The sequence below is a fragment of the Neophocaena asiaeorientalis genome, unplaced genomic scaffold (genome assembly GCF_003031525.2).
Source record: "Neophocaena asiaeorientalis asiaeorientalis breed wild unplaced genomic scaffold, Neophocaena_asiaeorientalis_V1.1 scaffold119, whole genome shotgun sequence".
NCBI classification, from domain to species: domain Eukaryota; kingdom Metazoa; phylum Chordata; class Mammalia; order Artiodactyla; family Phocoenidae; genus Neophocaena; species Neophocaena asiaeorientalis.
In genome coordinates this window covers 9852872-9870436 of record NW_020175821.1, presented here as the reverse complement: position 1 = coordinate 9870436, position 17565 = coordinate 9852872, and the positions used below count along the sequence as shown (strand labels likewise).

The 17565-nt window shown below is 43.9% G+C and overlaps 1 protein-coding gene across 1 annotated transcript in view; it reads right to left on the bottom strand.

The window, feature by feature from the left end:
- The window catches only part of RYR3 (ryanodine receptor 3), a 381491-nt gene that overhangs the window by 237603 nt on the left and 126323 nt on the right, over nucleotides 1-17565 (bottom strand). The window contains exons 14-18 of the mRNA XM_024732458.1: nucleotides 17271-17406; nucleotides 15066-15161; nucleotides 13472-13590; nucleotides 7679-7812; nucleotides 5632-5873 (exon numbers count right to left, since the gene is read on the bottom strand). Of these exons, the coding sequence (XP_024588226.1) occupies nucleotides 5632-5873; nucleotides 7679-7812; nucleotides 13472-13590; nucleotides 15066-15161; nucleotides 17271-17406 (727 nt within the window). The remainder of the gene's footprint in view (nucleotides 1-5631; nucleotides 5874-7678; nucleotides 7813-13471; nucleotides 13591-15065; nucleotides 15162-17270; nucleotides 17407-17565) is intronic.

Below are 17565 nucleotides of genomic sequence, written 5' to 3'. Positions count from 1 at the left end.
CCTATTGTGAGTTTTGAATGAACTATTCCATAGAGAGTAACTGGAAGAGACTGACACATTGCAAACCACAATAAATGCTATTACTATTCCTTTTATAACTCTAGACTTGTTAATTACTAGGCTAACAGTAGATAAGCTCACCCGAACATTGTAGGGATATTATGTCCTTTATAATATTAGGTAAAAATAACAATACGGAGAATCATAGCATTGAGGGCTGAGTCTAGGAAAGTGATTTGAAAATTGAGTTACTGAAACCAATAAATCCCTTTATTGAAAGACTGTGCTCAAAAACTGTCACTTTCAAATACATTTACGATGTATTTGACGCTTTTAGCACAACCAATAGAAATGTGATGCTGTAGAAAGGAAAAGTAAATATGTCACAGACAGTTTTTCTAAATCGCCTCAACTGCTTTTCCAGATATTAGGAACTCTGAGTAATCATCGGACTACCTACTGAGACAGTCTGGGAAGTCTTGTGGCCTCTGCTACTAGTTTCTTCTGCTAGTCTGAAGAAATCTCCCCTGACTTAGAGACTCAGGACCACCTGAAGGTCCCAGGAAGCTTGGAAAGGCTGTTCCAAGCCTAGCATTTTTAAGATAAAGGGAAAAGCCACTTTATCATATGCCGTACATCTTCTAATGAACCCAAGGGTGTAATACTGAGGGATTTTGTCTCTTCTGATGAGTAATGTAGACAATTGGAAACACTGACGCTCAGCATTTCCATTGCCCCACGCACCACAGAGTTTGGCATTATAACGTAAACACAAATATTCAGGCAATTGGAAAGTGAGAAGATCCAAATACATAAAAATGCTCATGTTCTACAGCTACTCCTTGACCCCTCTCCACACAGCGCTAGGGTTGGAAAAGTCCAAGTCACAGTAGGGTGTGTTTTGATAGATGAACCAATACCCTGGAGCTCATCTTAGTAGGGAGACACGTAAAGACCCTCTCATCCAAGTTTGACTGTAGAGCTAATTTGTCCTCATGAGTCAGAAGTTCTAAGAAATCAGGAAATACAATTTTATTCCATTCGTTTACTTTCTGTATCACTTATCTTTTGGGAAGGTGAATTCCTTTGCTTATTCCAATTTTGCAAGGGAAAAAGTTGCAAAAAGGGAAGGGTAGGTGTGATTTCCTCCTGTGAAATTGCTCCCTAACCAGTGACGTACTATATAGGCTGCCCTGAGCCAAATTCACCCCCGACTGCAGTTCTGAAAGGCTACGTATGTAAAGGCTACATCAGGAGGGAGAAAATGATGACAAGAAAAGAGCCATTCCTCCGAAAGGAGAATCACAGTGGCTGGGCTGACTCAGGAGTCTGTAGGGAGGGCTGGGCAGGGCTGAGATGGGGGATATTTGTACAGCTGTTGCTTGAAAGTGACTTCATAGGCTTTGGTGGCTAAAAAGACCGATTAAGGCTGCCCTCCCCCTACACAGAGAAAAAGCTCATTCATATTCCCAGGATGTCACTTTAAAACTTCCTTTCCCATTCAGCATGGAACCTGGGTTCTTTTCTCCCTCAGGATGGGACTAATCTCATGATCTTGAGTGAGAAACTCTGGACTTGGTCCTTATGATGATGGTTGACTTCACAGACACTGAAGGAAGGGAAATCATATTTACTTTGCATCTAGTGTGTGTCAAAAAATCCACATCCCTCATTTCATTTAAATTTCCAAAGAGCCTTGTATCCTCTTCATTTTATCTGAGGAAACCAAGTCTCTGAAACCAAGTCTTTTTGCCTGGTTAAAAAAACCAAATAAGTGAAGAGCCGGGATTCAAACACAGGCATACCTCCAAAGCCATGCTATTCCTTCTTGAATTTCTCTACTGACAAAGTGTTAAGGGCTCTGCCATTCTTTCCACCTTTGGCAACATCCTCTGTGCTTTAATAAGGAGCTAATGACCAGTTCAAGGCAGTGGTTTAATTTGTGTACATAGGTAAGTTTAAAGGTAATGGACCATCCATGTTCCTGCAAATGGCATTATTTTGTTCTTTTTAATGGCTGAGTAATATTCCATTGTATATACGTACCACATCTTCTTTATCCCTTCCTGTTGATGGACATTTAGGTTGCTTCCACGTCCTGGCTATTGTAAATAGTGCTGCAATGAACACTGGGGTGCATGTATCTGTTCGAATTATGGTTTTCTCCGAGTATATGCCCAGGAGTGGGATTGCTGGGTCATATGGTAGTTCTAGTTTCAGTTTTTTAAGGAGCCTCCATACTGTTCTCCACAGTGGCTGTATCAATTTACATTCCCACCAACAGTGCAGGTGGGTTCCCTTCTCTCCACACCCTCTCCAGCATTTATTGTTTGTAGATTTTTTCATGATGGCCATTCTGACCCATGTGAGGTGATACCTCATTGTAATTTTGACTTGCATTTCTCTAATAATTAGTGATGTTGAACATTTTTTCATGTGTTTTTGGCCACCTGTATGCCTTCTTTGGAGAAATGTCTATTTAGATCTCCCACCCGTGTTTTGACTGGGTTGTTTGTTTGTTTTGATATTGAGCTGCATGAGTTTTTTGTATACTTTGGAGATTAACCCCTTGTCTGTTGCTTTGTTTGCAAATATTTTCTCCCATTTCTAGAGATGGTCATACTGAGTGAAGTAAGTCAGACAGAGAGAGACAAATATCATATGATAACACTTATATGTGGCATCTACAAAAAAGGGTATAAATGAACTTATTTACAAAACAGAAGTAGAGTCACAGATGTAGAAAACAAATTTATGGTTACCAGGGGATAAGGGGGGGGAGGAATAAATTGGGAGATTGGGACTGACATATACACACTACTATACATAAAATAGATAACTAATAAGGACCTTCTGTATAGCACAGGGAACTCTACTCAATACTCTGTAATGGTCTCTATGGAAAAAGAATCTTAAAAAAAAAGAAGAGTGGATATATGTATATGTATAATTGATTCACCTTGCTGTACACCTGAAACTAACACAACACTGTAAATCAACTCTACTCCAATTAAAAAAAAAAAATAAAGGTAATGGACCTGGGCATTTACATCTCAAGGAAAAGAAGAAAAATTGTCAGACCAGTTTCCACTCTCTCTCCCTAGCCACCCTCCATTCCCTCCTGTAGTAAGTTAGAGCGTCACTTCACTTCATTTCTACATCAGACAATTACCCTTTCATCAGATAGTCCAGAATTCACTGCTGTCCTGGTAGAAGCCATTAACAGAAACCTTATTTCTTCTGCTGGAGCACACGATGACATATCCATCTGTAGTGCCTTCTGCTAGATATATGTTCCCTGTGTGCTGCTTGGAGAATTCAGAATGATGCCCAAACCCAAGGAAGCTTTGTGTTTTAGTGAGCATGAAAGGTGCCAATTTTGTAGATGCTGGTTTCTCTACATCTCACCAGATGCTGAAGGCTGAGGGGTGAAGTCCCCCAAATGCACCTATACGGAGTTATATTACTATGTGAATAATGTTCAGAGAGCCACAGTCAGCTTTTGAAAAACTGAATCCCAAGCCCCCTTCCCCTGTATTTCCAATCAGATGAGCCCTTGCTAGTAATGACCATGTGGGCTCAGCACATCTGGCTTCCTGGTCTTGAGTGGACAAGAGGAAAGAAGGGAACACTGTCTACTCCTGGGCACCGTCCACTCCTGGAACAATACACAACTGGATGGATGTCCACGTCCTGAAATGCACTGACAGCAGCCCTTTCTGGATGCAAAACGAGTGGGTCGTCTGTCTCCTGACTCACTGATGTATCTATTCTGCAGACTTTACAAAGGGATATGCCATGGAGGGGCACGGAGGGCTGCGAAATCTAGAAAAGATGGAGTAAATGTTTTCCTTTGAGAATGGTTAGTTTCTCTTTGAAACTAGGGGCCATTTTGCTTCATCCAAGGGTCTTGGTGAATTCGTATTTCCTTAACCAATCCAGAGTTCTCATTTGGTGCAGCCTGGGATCCAGAGAATACGCTTGGCTCATGGTGAGGACAGGGCAGGAGCTGAGTGGCAACCAGCAGGCAGGAGGTAATGATTTTCTCACCTCAATCCCACTCATTCCCCCACAGATTCAATTTTATCAAACTCAGGAGCTGTAGATGTGTGTGAGCATAAGGACTCCTCCTTTTCAAATCACTTCCCCGGAGACAACTTCCTGAGAGCCTTATGCCATCTGATGATAATCTAAGCTAAAGGCTACTATGACCATATCACCACGGAAACAGTGGCTCTACGATGGGGCTCTGAGAACCAAGAGGAGAAGATCCATCCCCACCCCCCATGAAAATGGAACCAGGGAAGGTTAAGCTGGGAGGATATGAGAACAAGACTGCCACTTCACTCTAACCCATCATCCTGCCCTTTCGTACCCACTTTTGTCTGTACCACACTGTCCCCTGGGACACACAAAAACAGACACAGACGATTTCTTCCCATAAATGATCCCAGATAAAGAAGTACCTAAATAAATACATTTACATCATTCCTAAAAGTTAAAAAATGTTTACACTGAATATAAAACAGCACAAAATTACAAAAAAAAAAACCCCATACTGATCAATTGAAAGTAAAGACCAACTATAAGAAACGTGTGACCAGGCCCTGAGCTACTGGTTTTAGCTGGAAGCTAAGGGAAGAAGGAAAACATGATGGATAATGTAGTTCTCAGATACAAAAGAAAATACATAGTTTTGTCCTGTGGAGACAAACTTTTCCCTGGTACTGGATTTAAGGAGAAATGTGTGTCCTGGTTCCTTATGTAAGAGGCATGCATCACAACGCTTACCTAAGGAATTTCTATAAGGGACACAGTGTCTCCAGTTGCAGTTTTACAAAAGATACAGATAAGACACACTGTGGACAACAGATGGGAGGAGTAGAGCTTCTGCTTTGGGTGAAAGCCTGAGGGTTAGTTTTACATTTTCACCCAGGCAGAAGCCAACCCATTCGTCCACAGGCACAGGCCATGGACATGCTTTGGGGAAAGCATCAATGTCTATATAAAAAAAGGAAGCTTTGCATTCCTTTAAGAGATTAGCATCTACTGTGTGTCAGGCACAGACCCAGACACCTTACAAAGTGTATCACGAAGCAGTATGTTGCATCGACAGAATGACGGACTTGTAGTCAGATGTGGATCCGTCCCAGTGTGATTGGGAGTAAGTTAATTAAACACCTCTGTACTCAGTTTCCATGTCTGTAACATGAGATCAATATTATCCACCTTAGGGAGTCACTGTAAGAATGAAATGAGAGAAAAAATGTACAAAAGATATGTAGCCTACTGCCCAGTAAGTAAATGCTCAGTCTTTTTCTCCTTCCCTGTTTACCCATATAATCTTGACAAGTCTATGCAATTACCATTGTACAGAAGCAGACACTGAGCTTGAGAAGAGTTAAGAGTTAAGTAATCTGTACTAGACCATGCAGCTGAAGTGCCAGACTCATGGTTTAAATGCAGGACAGTCTCATTTCAGATGTGATGTCCTTCCTGCTTAACCACCTAATCAGTTGAGACTTGAGTCTGTATCATTTCAACAAGAAGTGACCATCTCAGTTTGAACAATTTGAGCATCAATCATCCTCAGGAAGAGATAAGGGGCCAAAGCTTCGGCAAGGTGCTCACCTGACCAAAGGTGAAGTCCGTCAAAGCCATAGGAGTACAGGTCATCGCCAACACCGTTGCCCCCCCATCCTTCTCCGCCTCCGGGGTATGGGGCATAGCCTGAGGAAGAGGCCCAGCCCACCCGCAGGTGTGTGGGCTCTGCTGTGAGGAAGGGGTCCACCTGGTCGATGATTAGCTCGAAGTACCACTTCTTGTACTGTGCTGAACCCTCAGCGACTCCCAGGAAGATGTTTGGCCGAATACTGAAATTAAACATGGGACAGGTGGCATCTACAGACTCTTAAGAAGTAAAAAAGCAAATTGAACGAGACCACAGGAGGCATCGGCCCAATTAAAGCAAGGGCAAGAGCAATTTTGTGATTTTTATCTTGTTCTAAAGTACAAAAAGCTTCGAGCCTCCAACACTGGATCAAGTTCTTAGTGGGAGGTGTCAGGACAACATTAATTCCCTTATAAAATATAAAGGATATCTCTTCAAATATTCTATTCAAGGCAACCAACATTTACTGAGTGCCATCCACAGGTAAAGATGATGAAAACGTCATACAGAGTTGTATGATTACAAACCCTTGTTTCTTCTCTAAGTGAAAGAACTGACTTACTCAAGTTCCATCTTCTGGTAAATTGGTTTAAGGACACCCAAACCATTTTCATAGCATCAGCTTTTCCCCCTGGGCCTTATTAATAACAATGGCCTCTTGAAAGCATTAAGAAGTCACTATCAGAAATAATCCAGACAGAGAAAGAGAAATACTGCATGGTATCAATTACCTGTGGAATCCATAAAAAAAAAAGAAAAAGTCCAACTCCTAGAAAGAGCAGAAAAGTGGTTTCCAGAGAGCAAGGGTAGGGTTGGGGGGATAGGGAGAGATTGGTAAAAGGGCACAAACGTTCATTTATAAGATGAATAAAGTCTGAGGATTTAACACGGTGACTATAGTTGATAACACTCTATTGTATAGCTGAAATTCACTAAGAGAGTAGAACTCACACGTTCTCGTTAAAAAAAAAAAGGTAAATGTGTGAGGTGCTGGATGTGTTAATTAACTCGATGGGGAGAATCCTTTCACAATGTATATGTGTACCAAACCATCACATTGTATATTTTAAATATCTTACACTTCTGTTTGTCAATTATACCTCAATAAAGTTAAAAAAAAATTCAAGCTTGATGACAAAAAAGGTGGAGGGGGTGTGTGGAGACATCACTATTAGGCAACTTTGTTAAGGGATAGAGGTTTTAATGTATCCAGCAAAAATGGTTAAAAAGCTTGGCACAAACTACTTGGAGTTGTCCTGGTTGGAATCCTACTCTTAGAGGTCCACTGGCCTGGGCTGGGGCTATGTCAGTTTTGGGTTCACAAGGGAAAAACGAGACTGGTACACAGCAGAAAGTCTGTGTGATGCTTGCAGACCAGAGCCTGCTCTACACTTCTGAGGGGAGGTTCTTTTCTCACATTGCAGGGTAGAGAGCGGGCCTAGGTGGAAAGTTGCTGAAGTTGGTCCCTAGTCCAGGCCCAGTGAGTTCATGACTCCCATGTGGCCGCATGTATGGACCAGTAGGCCAGGGTTCTGCATGGGCCCATGAACTTCACCCTGGCCTTCACAGATGGCCCTGGGGTAAACGGCCATGTGCCAGAGGACACAAGAAATCATGGTCTCAACATGGGACATCCACTCTATTAAAAGATTTTTAGAAAAAAGTGTTGGTACAGCAAAATAAAAATAAATACGTCAGGAAGAAGGTATAAGAGATGCATTAATGTTTAATATAAAACATGGTAGACCCCTCTCTCAAGGCCAAATTCTTTAGCCCTCAGATGATATATTTACTCTACCTTTGACTGTTTTACAGGAGAAGTTTGAGAAACTCAGCTGAAGGGATTGGAGTACAAGGCCCTAAAAAAGTACACATTTGCCTGGTCTCGTCTTACGCGGCTGCATCAGCACAGAAATGATGGGCAGGTGGCTTTGGAGTTGAGATCAGCCCTCTTCCTTTCCTTTCTGGGGACAAGATGGGCATTTGGAATGACGATGGTGGCCTTACCTTGTCACATCGTTAATAAGCCGCGTCTGCAGGAGCAGGTTTCTCTGGGGCAGCAAGTTGTCACAGATCAGATTCTGGTTGGCTCTCACTGCGACCCCATTGCAGAGACAGAGGGAACACAGCACGTCCAGAACCTGCAGCAGGACACACGCCGCCAGACCTTAGGACCCCTGGGAGGGCACAGCAGGCGGGACCTGATGGCCAGCACATGAAGGAAGCAGGTCTCGTGAAGGTGGGGGCCAGGTGACAGGTGCGAGGACCTGTTTAGAGTCAAGAAAGCTGCACCTGTCTCACCAGGCATAAGCGAGTGATGCCCGGGAGCCTGCTGCCCCTCGGGAAAATGAGGCTGGGCTTCTTTCTAACTGCTCTGTCCTAGTCTTGTGCCCCATCCCTCCAAACTAGGCATGGCACCTGTGGTCACTGTTCTGTTAAAGTGGGTAAGAGTCTGAGCTCTGAAGACAGCCTGTCTAGGTTAATATCCCAGCCAGGGCCAGGACTAGGGAGAGGTGAGTCATCTAGGGCACAAAACCCAGGCACAACCTCCTCTCAGGGTAGGTGCTAGAAGGCCCTCCGTGGGCCTCAAGCTGACACTTGTGCTCCTGCCTGGCCCTGGGGACCCTCTGCAGATCCGGAGGCATTCATACAATGCTTCCTGAAACACACCGCGATTCCCATTTGGCTACGGTCCCTTGCTCAGAGCAGGCTTGGGACTCACGTGGGTGGGGCAGAGAGGAGAGCAGGGCAGATCCCGAGTCTTGGGTCTCTTGCTGTGATATTATCAAAGCTCACTAAGATACCCTTATATTCCCAGAAATCCCGATTCAAAAACATTTCATCTACCATTTCTCCCCCTTAGAGTGAGAGCAAACCACAAGAGCAAGCAAACCAGGCGGCCCCTGAATCTACCAGACCCGTCGTGCGCGGTCCCTAATCCACATCGTTCTCTAGCCACCTGGGAAGTGGGAACAGCCTCCGGCCGCTTCCGCCACGTGCTGGCCTGTCTGCCCCGCCTCCTTGTGCTGTGTCCTCATTCATACAGATTTTGTGTTCCTATTGTGGCAGAGCAAGCTGCTGGGCCAGGCACTCTCCTCCCTCTCCCCGCTATGGGGAGGACTGTGCAAACAGCAGGGGCTAAATAACGGCCAGGACTGTGGCAGGCTGGGCTGACAGGGAGGGGGCAGCCGCAGTTCAGTCTCACAAGGTGACCACCGAAGACTCAATGCTTGGTGGGGTTGGATGGCTTTAGGTTGTTGATGGCATTTGTATCCATAGTTCTCACACACTAATTTTCTACCTGACTCCCTGCATGTCAATTTCATTCCAGATAAATACAAAGTACAATTACGGGACAAGCAGAAAAGAACCCCAAAGGCGGTTTTACGGAGGATTCTCACCATTACTACTCCGCGAAACATATTGACTGTGGCACTGGAAATCCAGAGGATAATTTCCCACTCTAAGAAAAGAGCCATAGATGGCCAGGAAATTAAATACTTATCATCCAGCCTATCACACATTTTCATCTGTTTTGCCTTGGAGTGACAGCTGTAGGAGCCTTGCTGTCACAGCCGGAAGAAAAGCAGAGCTTAATCCACATACAATAGGAACAGTGAGAAGAAAAAAGCCTTGGTGAAAAGCACACAGACTAAGGGAGTAGTATGTCGCCTACAAATAAATGATACCATAAAGAATGTGCTGACATCGTTCAGGCTTTGTTTTAGAAGGCATTTCTTTGGGTAAAATGGGAAATAGGGGCAAACTCCCTTTTCTGAAAAAGTTTAAATGGGTTCTTTTAAAAGTGAAGGGTGCCGGCAATTCCACTCCTGGGCACATACCTGCAGAAAACCATAATTCAAAAAGATACATGCACCCCAATGTTCACTGCAGTGTTGTTTACAATAGCCAGGACATGGAAGCAACCTAAATGTCCATCGACAGAGGAATGGATAAGAAGATGTGATACATATATACAATGGAATATTAGCCATAAAAAAGAATGAAATAATGTCATTTGCAGCAACATGGATGGACATAGAGATGACATACTAAGTGAAGTAAGTCAGACAGAGAAAGACAAATATCATATGATATCACTCATATGTGAAAACTAAATTTTAAAAAATGATATAAATGAACTTATTTATAAAACAGAAACAAACTCACAGATTTCAAACACAAATTTATGGTTACGAAAGGGGAAACGTGGAGAAGGGGATAAATTAGGAGCTTGGGATTAACACCCACACAGTACTATATAAAAAATAGATAACCAACAAGGACCTACTGCATGGCACAGGGAACTCCACCCAATATTCTGTAATAACCTATATGGGAAAAGAATCTGAAAAAGAATGAATATGCGTATACGTGTAACTGAATCACTTTCTGTACACCTGAAACTAACACAACATTGTTAATCAACTATACTCCAATAAAATTTTTAAAAAAGTGAAGGGAGTATAGATGGGCCAGTCCATGTGGGGGACATGCACACAGTGCTAGGGGTCATCTGTACTTTCTGACAGAGAGGGAGCATCCCAGTGACCTCTGGGATGAGTGGCTGGCTGTGGCAGGTACTGCCCAGCGGTCACCAGACTCTGCCTTCTTGTCCTGAGCAGAGAGGCTACATTTCCCAGCCTCCCTTGCAGTTCTGTGGGGTCACGTGACTGAGTTCTGCCCAGTGGAAAGTGGTGGATGTGATGTACACTGCTTTCAGGCCTAGCCCCTACCCTCCCTCTCTCTTTCCAGCTGGATGTGGAGTTCCAAGGAAGGATTACAAATCCCAAGGGTCTCCTTATTGGAATCCAGCAGTGCTGGCATCACCTAGGAGCTTGCCAGAAGTACAGATGCTCAGACCTACCCCCGGACTTACCAGATCAGACCCTTCATTTTACCACGATTCCCAAGAGATTCATAAGCACATGACAGTCTGTGAAGTCCTGTCCTGGGGGACAGTGGGGCCGCTACACAGAAGGAGCCTGTGTTTCTGAACGGCCACACAGCACGGAGGCCTCCCACTGGCTGGCCTCAGACAATGACTTCACTGTGAGAATTTGGGGTTGTCTGTCTTAGGCATTAGGCTTCTCTAATCTGTACACTGGCCCAACTTGAGAATTTCCCTGGCCCACTTTGTGGATTCATGTGCTACTTAGTTGTAATCATTTTCATCAAAGACACCACATTTCATCTAAGATCCTCTCTTGTGCTTTTAATCTCCATTAGTCACTACCCCAGACACAGGCTCCTGGGGGAATTCTGCTTTAAAGGTAAGAAATAGGTATTGTACATCCATGGACATATCATTTGGCTGTTGCAGTTTTGTCCTCAGACTTATCTATAAAAACAATTTTTAAAAATGCAAAATGGGGCTTCCCTGGTGGCGCAGTGGTTGAGAATCCGCCTGCCGATGCAGGGGACACAGGTTTTAAAAAAAAAAAAAAAAAAAAAAAAAGCAAAATGTACTTAATTCTGTGAATTTTTGGTCAAGTTGTATATTTGAGAAATGAGTGCTTTGCTGCCCCTGAGGAACAGATGCTGTTCTCGCTATGGATGCGCGAACTGGGTGGTTGGGAACGCGTCTACGTTGGCTGCCTGGGAACTCAGAGGTGATTTTATGGAGCTACTGTAGCAGGTCTGTGGGAGCTAATGGTTTGCTTCCCTGTGCTCTCTTCTGCACCCACCCCTCCTGCCCCAAATCCCCACCCCAGGTTAACTTTTCAGGTCTGATTTATACTTTCTCAGGACCAATGATATTACTACTTTACCATGTATGTTTCTCACAGGTGGCTCCAAATCCTTGTGAAACAAAGAAGATAATAAAACATATTAATCTGTGATAACACTGAGCAGGTTTGGAGTAAGGTAGGTTGTTGGGGGACAAGTGAAAAGGGCATATTTTGCTTTTATTATTACATGCTTACTCCATGGAAAAATTAGAGGGTAACTGTCATAATTTTCAGTAATTGTTCTTTTTACCCAATAACATTGGTGCTACCAACATAGTAAGTGTGTTTCTTACTAATAGCCATCTGTTGGATGAGATGAGACTTGTACGTATATGTGAGCTACCATCCAATCATTCAAGATGAGACAGGAGTAGATTCTGGCTCTACGCATCCATTCCTCTAATTCAGTCATTACAGCTTCAACAAACATGGATTAAATGCCTGTCGTGTATAACGTATGAGCTGGGCACTATGGGGTCTACAAGGTCCCTGCTGTAAAGGAACTTAGTCTCTGAGAGAAGTATACATGTAATATAAGGAAAGGCAGAGTGGAGACACCATGTAACAGTGTGTACAGTTGTACAAGGATCGAGGAGAGGAGATCATGTCCAACTGGGATTCAGAAAAAGCTTCATGGAGGGGGTGGCATCTGAACTAAGTTTTGAAGACAGATACAGTTTTGACGGTTTCTGGAAAAGCTGAAAGAAGCCATTGCAAAGCTGGTTATTTACTAAGTGTGTTCTGACCGTAAAGCAGCCCTGGGAGCAACGAAACGAGGGCAGCTTTCCTGTCTAAGGGCTCCTCTGGACATGTGCCCATAGCTCATGGCTCAGGCCACAGGTTACCCGGGTGCTTATCAATTACCCTCATTACACTTGGCAGACAGGAAGGAACACGTTGGAACGTAGCGAAGCTGGGCTGAAGCAGAGGCCTCATGCCTGCTTTTGATTTACCACATTTGGGAAAGCAATTACGGCCCCCATATATCTCTTTTTGTTCTTTGCCAGGCAATTTCACAGATGCTAAGGACCACAGCTTTTTTTGTTGTTGTTTCCTAAGGATGATACCTATCATCCAAGCAGTGCTATGGAGGCTTGTTCTCCTGGACCGCCTGAGACATGTCTCCGATGTGCAGCGCCCCCATCTGATGGCGAGCAGAGAGGGCCAGTGACCAAGCTGGGTTCTCTCCACTCCACATGAGCCCAGCGGCCATCCCTCACATCCAATTATGCCATCTGCTCTTGAAATGCACCCCCTCAGCCTTGGAGTACCTGCCTGCTCGCTAACAAGTCATCACAGCAACACCCATATATGGGGCAGATGTCGAAGGGTCAGGATAAGACATATTTTAATAGACTTTCCCGAGATCATTGTGGCTTAGAGATATAATGCCATAAAAATGGAGATGTTAGAACTTTAAGAGACCTCAGAAAAACTTGATGTAGCATTCCACCTTCATAAGTGAGCTGGCGATGGCTCCATTTTACAGCTGAAATGACTGGGGCGCAAGGTCACACACCTGTTTTGTATCAGAGGGAGAGCCCCACAGCTTGCCCCCTTCGGCTTGTTCATGCAGATCCACTTACTTCACCTGGTTTGACTCATGGCAAGTCTGATTTCATTTGAGAACATGCCATGTTGCCAAGACTTTCTACATCATTCTAAATCTGATTTCTGTACAGCTTCTTTACAAAGCTTGGTATTAGCTGTTTCACTACTAAAGCTCTTAGACCCGAGGGTGCGCGCGAATCCTGCAGCTGGCCTTGTATGGGTTTGAGCACCCCACACACAGCCAGCTGTGGGTTAAGGGGTAATGATGAGCCAGGCTTGGGAAGCTGGTGGAAACTGAGGGGACCACCCAAGATCCAGCGTGACTGGCTCGGAGTGTGCTCCTAGGGAGGAAGGGTCTTTCAGGACCTCAGTTTCCAAAGGTAGTATTATTATTTTAAATCAAAGCCAAGAAAGAGAGTAGTCAACATCCTCTCAGTAACACAGAACACTTATTAGGCGGCAGAAAGGGAAAAGCCAGGTAAAGTTAATCACCGTTTGGGGTTCTTTCTATACCCACCTTGTGATTTCGCCCGTGCTTATCCAACAGGGAGATGATTGACTTGATGTGGCCTTCTGCTATCAGGTTTAAGGCTTCTGGGCTTTCAATCAGGATGCAGTGCAAAACTTCCAAGATACCTACGCGAATACCACAAAAACCATTTGGACATTAAATAACCTGCAGAACTGACTATAATTAGAAACCTGAGGGTGAAAGGACCATCCTGAGTGAACAGAGTATCATCATTTCTTTGAATCTACTAAATACTTCCAGCCAGAAGAAAAATGCAGCCACCTCGGATGGCTCACTTCAGGAGCCTCTGAGGCCAACCAGTCTGTAATTCAGAAGTGAGTTTGTTCATCACTAACCCCATCTCCCTCTTCCTGGACAAAGCCAGGATCCTTCTGTGTAGAGAAGCAGCTTTAAAAGAGAATTCTTAATTTGATCAAACCAAACAATACTTAATTTAAAAACAGTTGGACAATGGGATACTTAGTTTACTATAAATGCTAAAGGTCATTCAAGTAATTTAGAAAATAGTCTGAGTGTTCCTTGAATAAGAATTTTTCTAGGAATCATCCCAGAATTTTATTTTAGAGGCACTGCTATGTCAGTAAACTATAAGCTCACAAATAAAGGCTATTTGGCTTTGTGCCCTTTCCTGGGCACACTGGATGGTTTTCTGTATTAAGTGAAGGTTGAAGAAAAACTAACAGGTGCCCTTGCAGCCTAGCACCTACAGGGTTAACACCGGGGTGGAAATGCATGGGAAGTAGTTGGCCAATATCTTTATTGGTTCTATTGAGAAGACTCCTCTTGATTCTGTTTCTTTCAAGGTTTTCATAAATTACCCTAAAATGTAGTCTGGCCCATGGGTGGAGGCACTGAAGAAAACAGAGGCTTTGGAAGAAGACATATGTAGCTGGATGGTCCTGGAGGAGCCTTGCCTTGGCCTGTCCAAGCTCCTGCCATCTCTAGACGATGAAAAGAGCATTAAAAACCTTTTAGCTTCCCAGATGGGGGCCCACACCTTTCACGTTCTCTCATCTCTGAGGAAGCAAACTGCAGAGCCTCAGGGCATGGTCACTTACCAACGATGACCGCTCTTCTTGGCTCAAATTCTCTGGGAGTCACCACGAAGGGCTCTAGATAGGATGTTAAGGGTGATTCAGGGGGTATGAGGATTATCATTTCCTCTAAGTTCTTGGTCATCCTTCAGACCTGCTTCTAACCAAAGAGCTGAGAGCACTACGTCCAGACAGGGTTTAGAAACCCAGAGAATAACAGTCCAAGTAGCAGTTAGAAGGGGACCAGCACCCTGGGGTGGGGAGAGGGCGAGTCAAGAACCCAGAGGGTGGAGATGAAGGCAAAAAGTGAAAAATGAAGCAGAAAAGGAAAGATATTTGAAGCATGGGTTAAAGTTGTTCAATAAAGTTATAAGAGTGCCAGGAAAATTTAGGACTTTATATTTCTTTTCGTCGAAGTAATTATTGAGGATTGCTTGCAATCCAGTGGAAAAAAGAATTGTTCAGAGATTCAACTTTGTTTTCTTTTTTTTAACAGAAATTAAAAAACCCCACCTTCTCCAGTTCTGTTTCCTATCACATCTTACCTGAGGAAGATTCTAGTCTGTCCAATTTGCTGATTAGCCAATCAAGGTTATTGGAGAATTGAGCGCAATTGTTTCTGTTTCCACGAATGAGAGCAGCTGTGAACAAGAACACATTTGATCATGCAGGTTAAATGGCACAGTGATGGGCCTGAGAACTTGGGGTGCTGTTCAATACTCCACCTGCTTTAACACTCTTCCCCTCCCAAGCCCTTTGATACAATCCTGTTTCTACATTTTGGAGAGTAAAAAATCTACCATTCACTCAAATATTTTCAGAGATTCTACTGTGTACCAGGCATCTGTCTACTTGCTGGGAATAAAGCAGTGGGTTCTATTGCAACAACAGATTCCCTGCCTTCGTGAAACAGGAGAGAGAGAGAGACAATGTACACACAAATTAATAAAATTACTTCAGATAGTGATAAGCAAGAAAATAATATCTGCTTGGTTACTGGCTTAAGAATTCAATTTCCTCTAATGTTTTCTTAAATCTAGCTAGAGACCTGCTATTCTTCGGTGCTAAAGGAAGGCATTCAAATGAACACAACTGAAAAGGCTGGTTAAACTAATAGGCAAGTCATAACAAAACATGAAAACTCTAAAGTATCTAAAACACATCAGTACATGACAGTGGTTCCCAAAGTGTATCCCTGGAGAGGAATGTCAGTATCACTGAGAACTTGTTAAAAACACAATTTCTCTGGCCTTATCCCAGATCTACTGAACCAGAAGCTCTGGGGATGGGGCCCAACATCTGTGTTTTAACCAGCCCTCCAGCTGATTCCGGTGCTTTGCTCGTTATCTGAGGCCCACTGGTAGGTGATACTGTAAAGGGAGAGAGAGAATATGCTGTCATTAGGTTTCCACCTATCTAGACCAAGTAAACTTCTCTCCATAGGCCTGTAGTATAGATGCAACTCTGGAATAAGTCCATGTAAGTTGACTGGCCCCCAAGTAGCCTGTTCTTCACGCTGTTGGCTTTCAAAGACTGCGGGTTTGACAGATGTTTGTAAGGTACTTGGATAAGGAAGTGTCTTCCTCAGGACCTCTGCTTTGTACCTGCACGGTCACCGGAGGGCAGAATTCAGTCTGAGCTCCTACCCCACTTTTCGGGTTGGCCCTAGCAAGGGATTAACCTCGAGGCTCTGGGGTCAGGCTGTCTGGGCTCAAAACAGTTCCATCACTTACGACATATGTGACCTTAGCTAAGTTATGAGCATTTCTGAGCATCTGTTTCTGCATCAATAAATTGGTACCTACACCTCACAGTGTTGCTCTGTGGATCAAAAAGAGATATTGTACTGCCTGGCATACAGAACTCAACAGATGTTAGCTATTATTGTGATAATTACTACTGAGTTCGAGCCACATCACTACAAAATGTTAGAGTTGGAAGAGACTTTATGAGGTCACTAAATAAAGTGGCAATCTAATCTGCCTGACCCTTGACATAGAGAATGAGTCCAACCTGACTTCTCTGGCCTCCCCTCTGGCCTGCTCAGCTTTCCATGGACTTCCTCTCAATGGGGCATTTACATCACAGCGAAGTACGAAAATACTGCCATGTTACCATGGCTGAGCCATTACCGGTGGCCACCTTCTTGCAGAGGCTGATGCTGTCTTCCTCCTGCAGCCTGGCAGCCCGGGCCCATGTGATGGCATCAGTTACAGCAGGCACCGGAAGGTCACCATACACTCATAGTTGTGAAAAGAAAGGCTGGATGCTGGAACATCCCTACTCTTTGCCTTTTTTTTTCCACCAAAATGAAATAAGGAACAGGCCAAAGCAGCAGGAATCATGACGGCTCAACAGGTGGACAGTGAAAAGGCACACAGTTGAGGGTAAACATCCTCAAACTGCAGGTGTCAAAGGTCTAGAACCGGAGGGTACCTGAAACGTATTTTTGTCTTGCTTCATTTTAAAGATGAAGAATTGAGGTTCGGGGAGTGTGACTGTCAAGGGTTTCACAGGTAGTTTTGGCAAAACTGATCACTATTTGCTTCTACTTGCTGACATCTTGCTGTCGGTTTGGAAAGTACGATACGCTACCAGTTAACAGAATGAATGGCTGGCTTAGAATCAAATGATTTAACAAAAGCTTCCAAAGAATGAGGCTGGATGACAGCCTTAGCTTGTCCCATGGAAATACCTACAGACCACCCTTGGCCACCTTCCCAGGGAGAGGGCTCTGGGTATGTACTTACCCAGCAATTTGTAGAGGAGGTTCAGAATTTCTTTCCAGGCCATCCCACTCTCCTCCCTGGCAATCCCTGTGAAGTGTGCCATGCTATTGTAGATATTTAAGCGATCAATGCAGTTTAACACAAGGGCCAACATTCCCTGTGAAGGTGAGTTGGGCAAAAAGAAAAAATACTTAAGATCATGGGATCCCTTTTGTTCTTTCCTCTCCAAGATCATTCACCTTTTAAAGCTGATAACGCTAATATGCAAAAAGACCTTCATGGTGCCAGTTTGGATGTTGTTTTTTCCTCCCCAAAA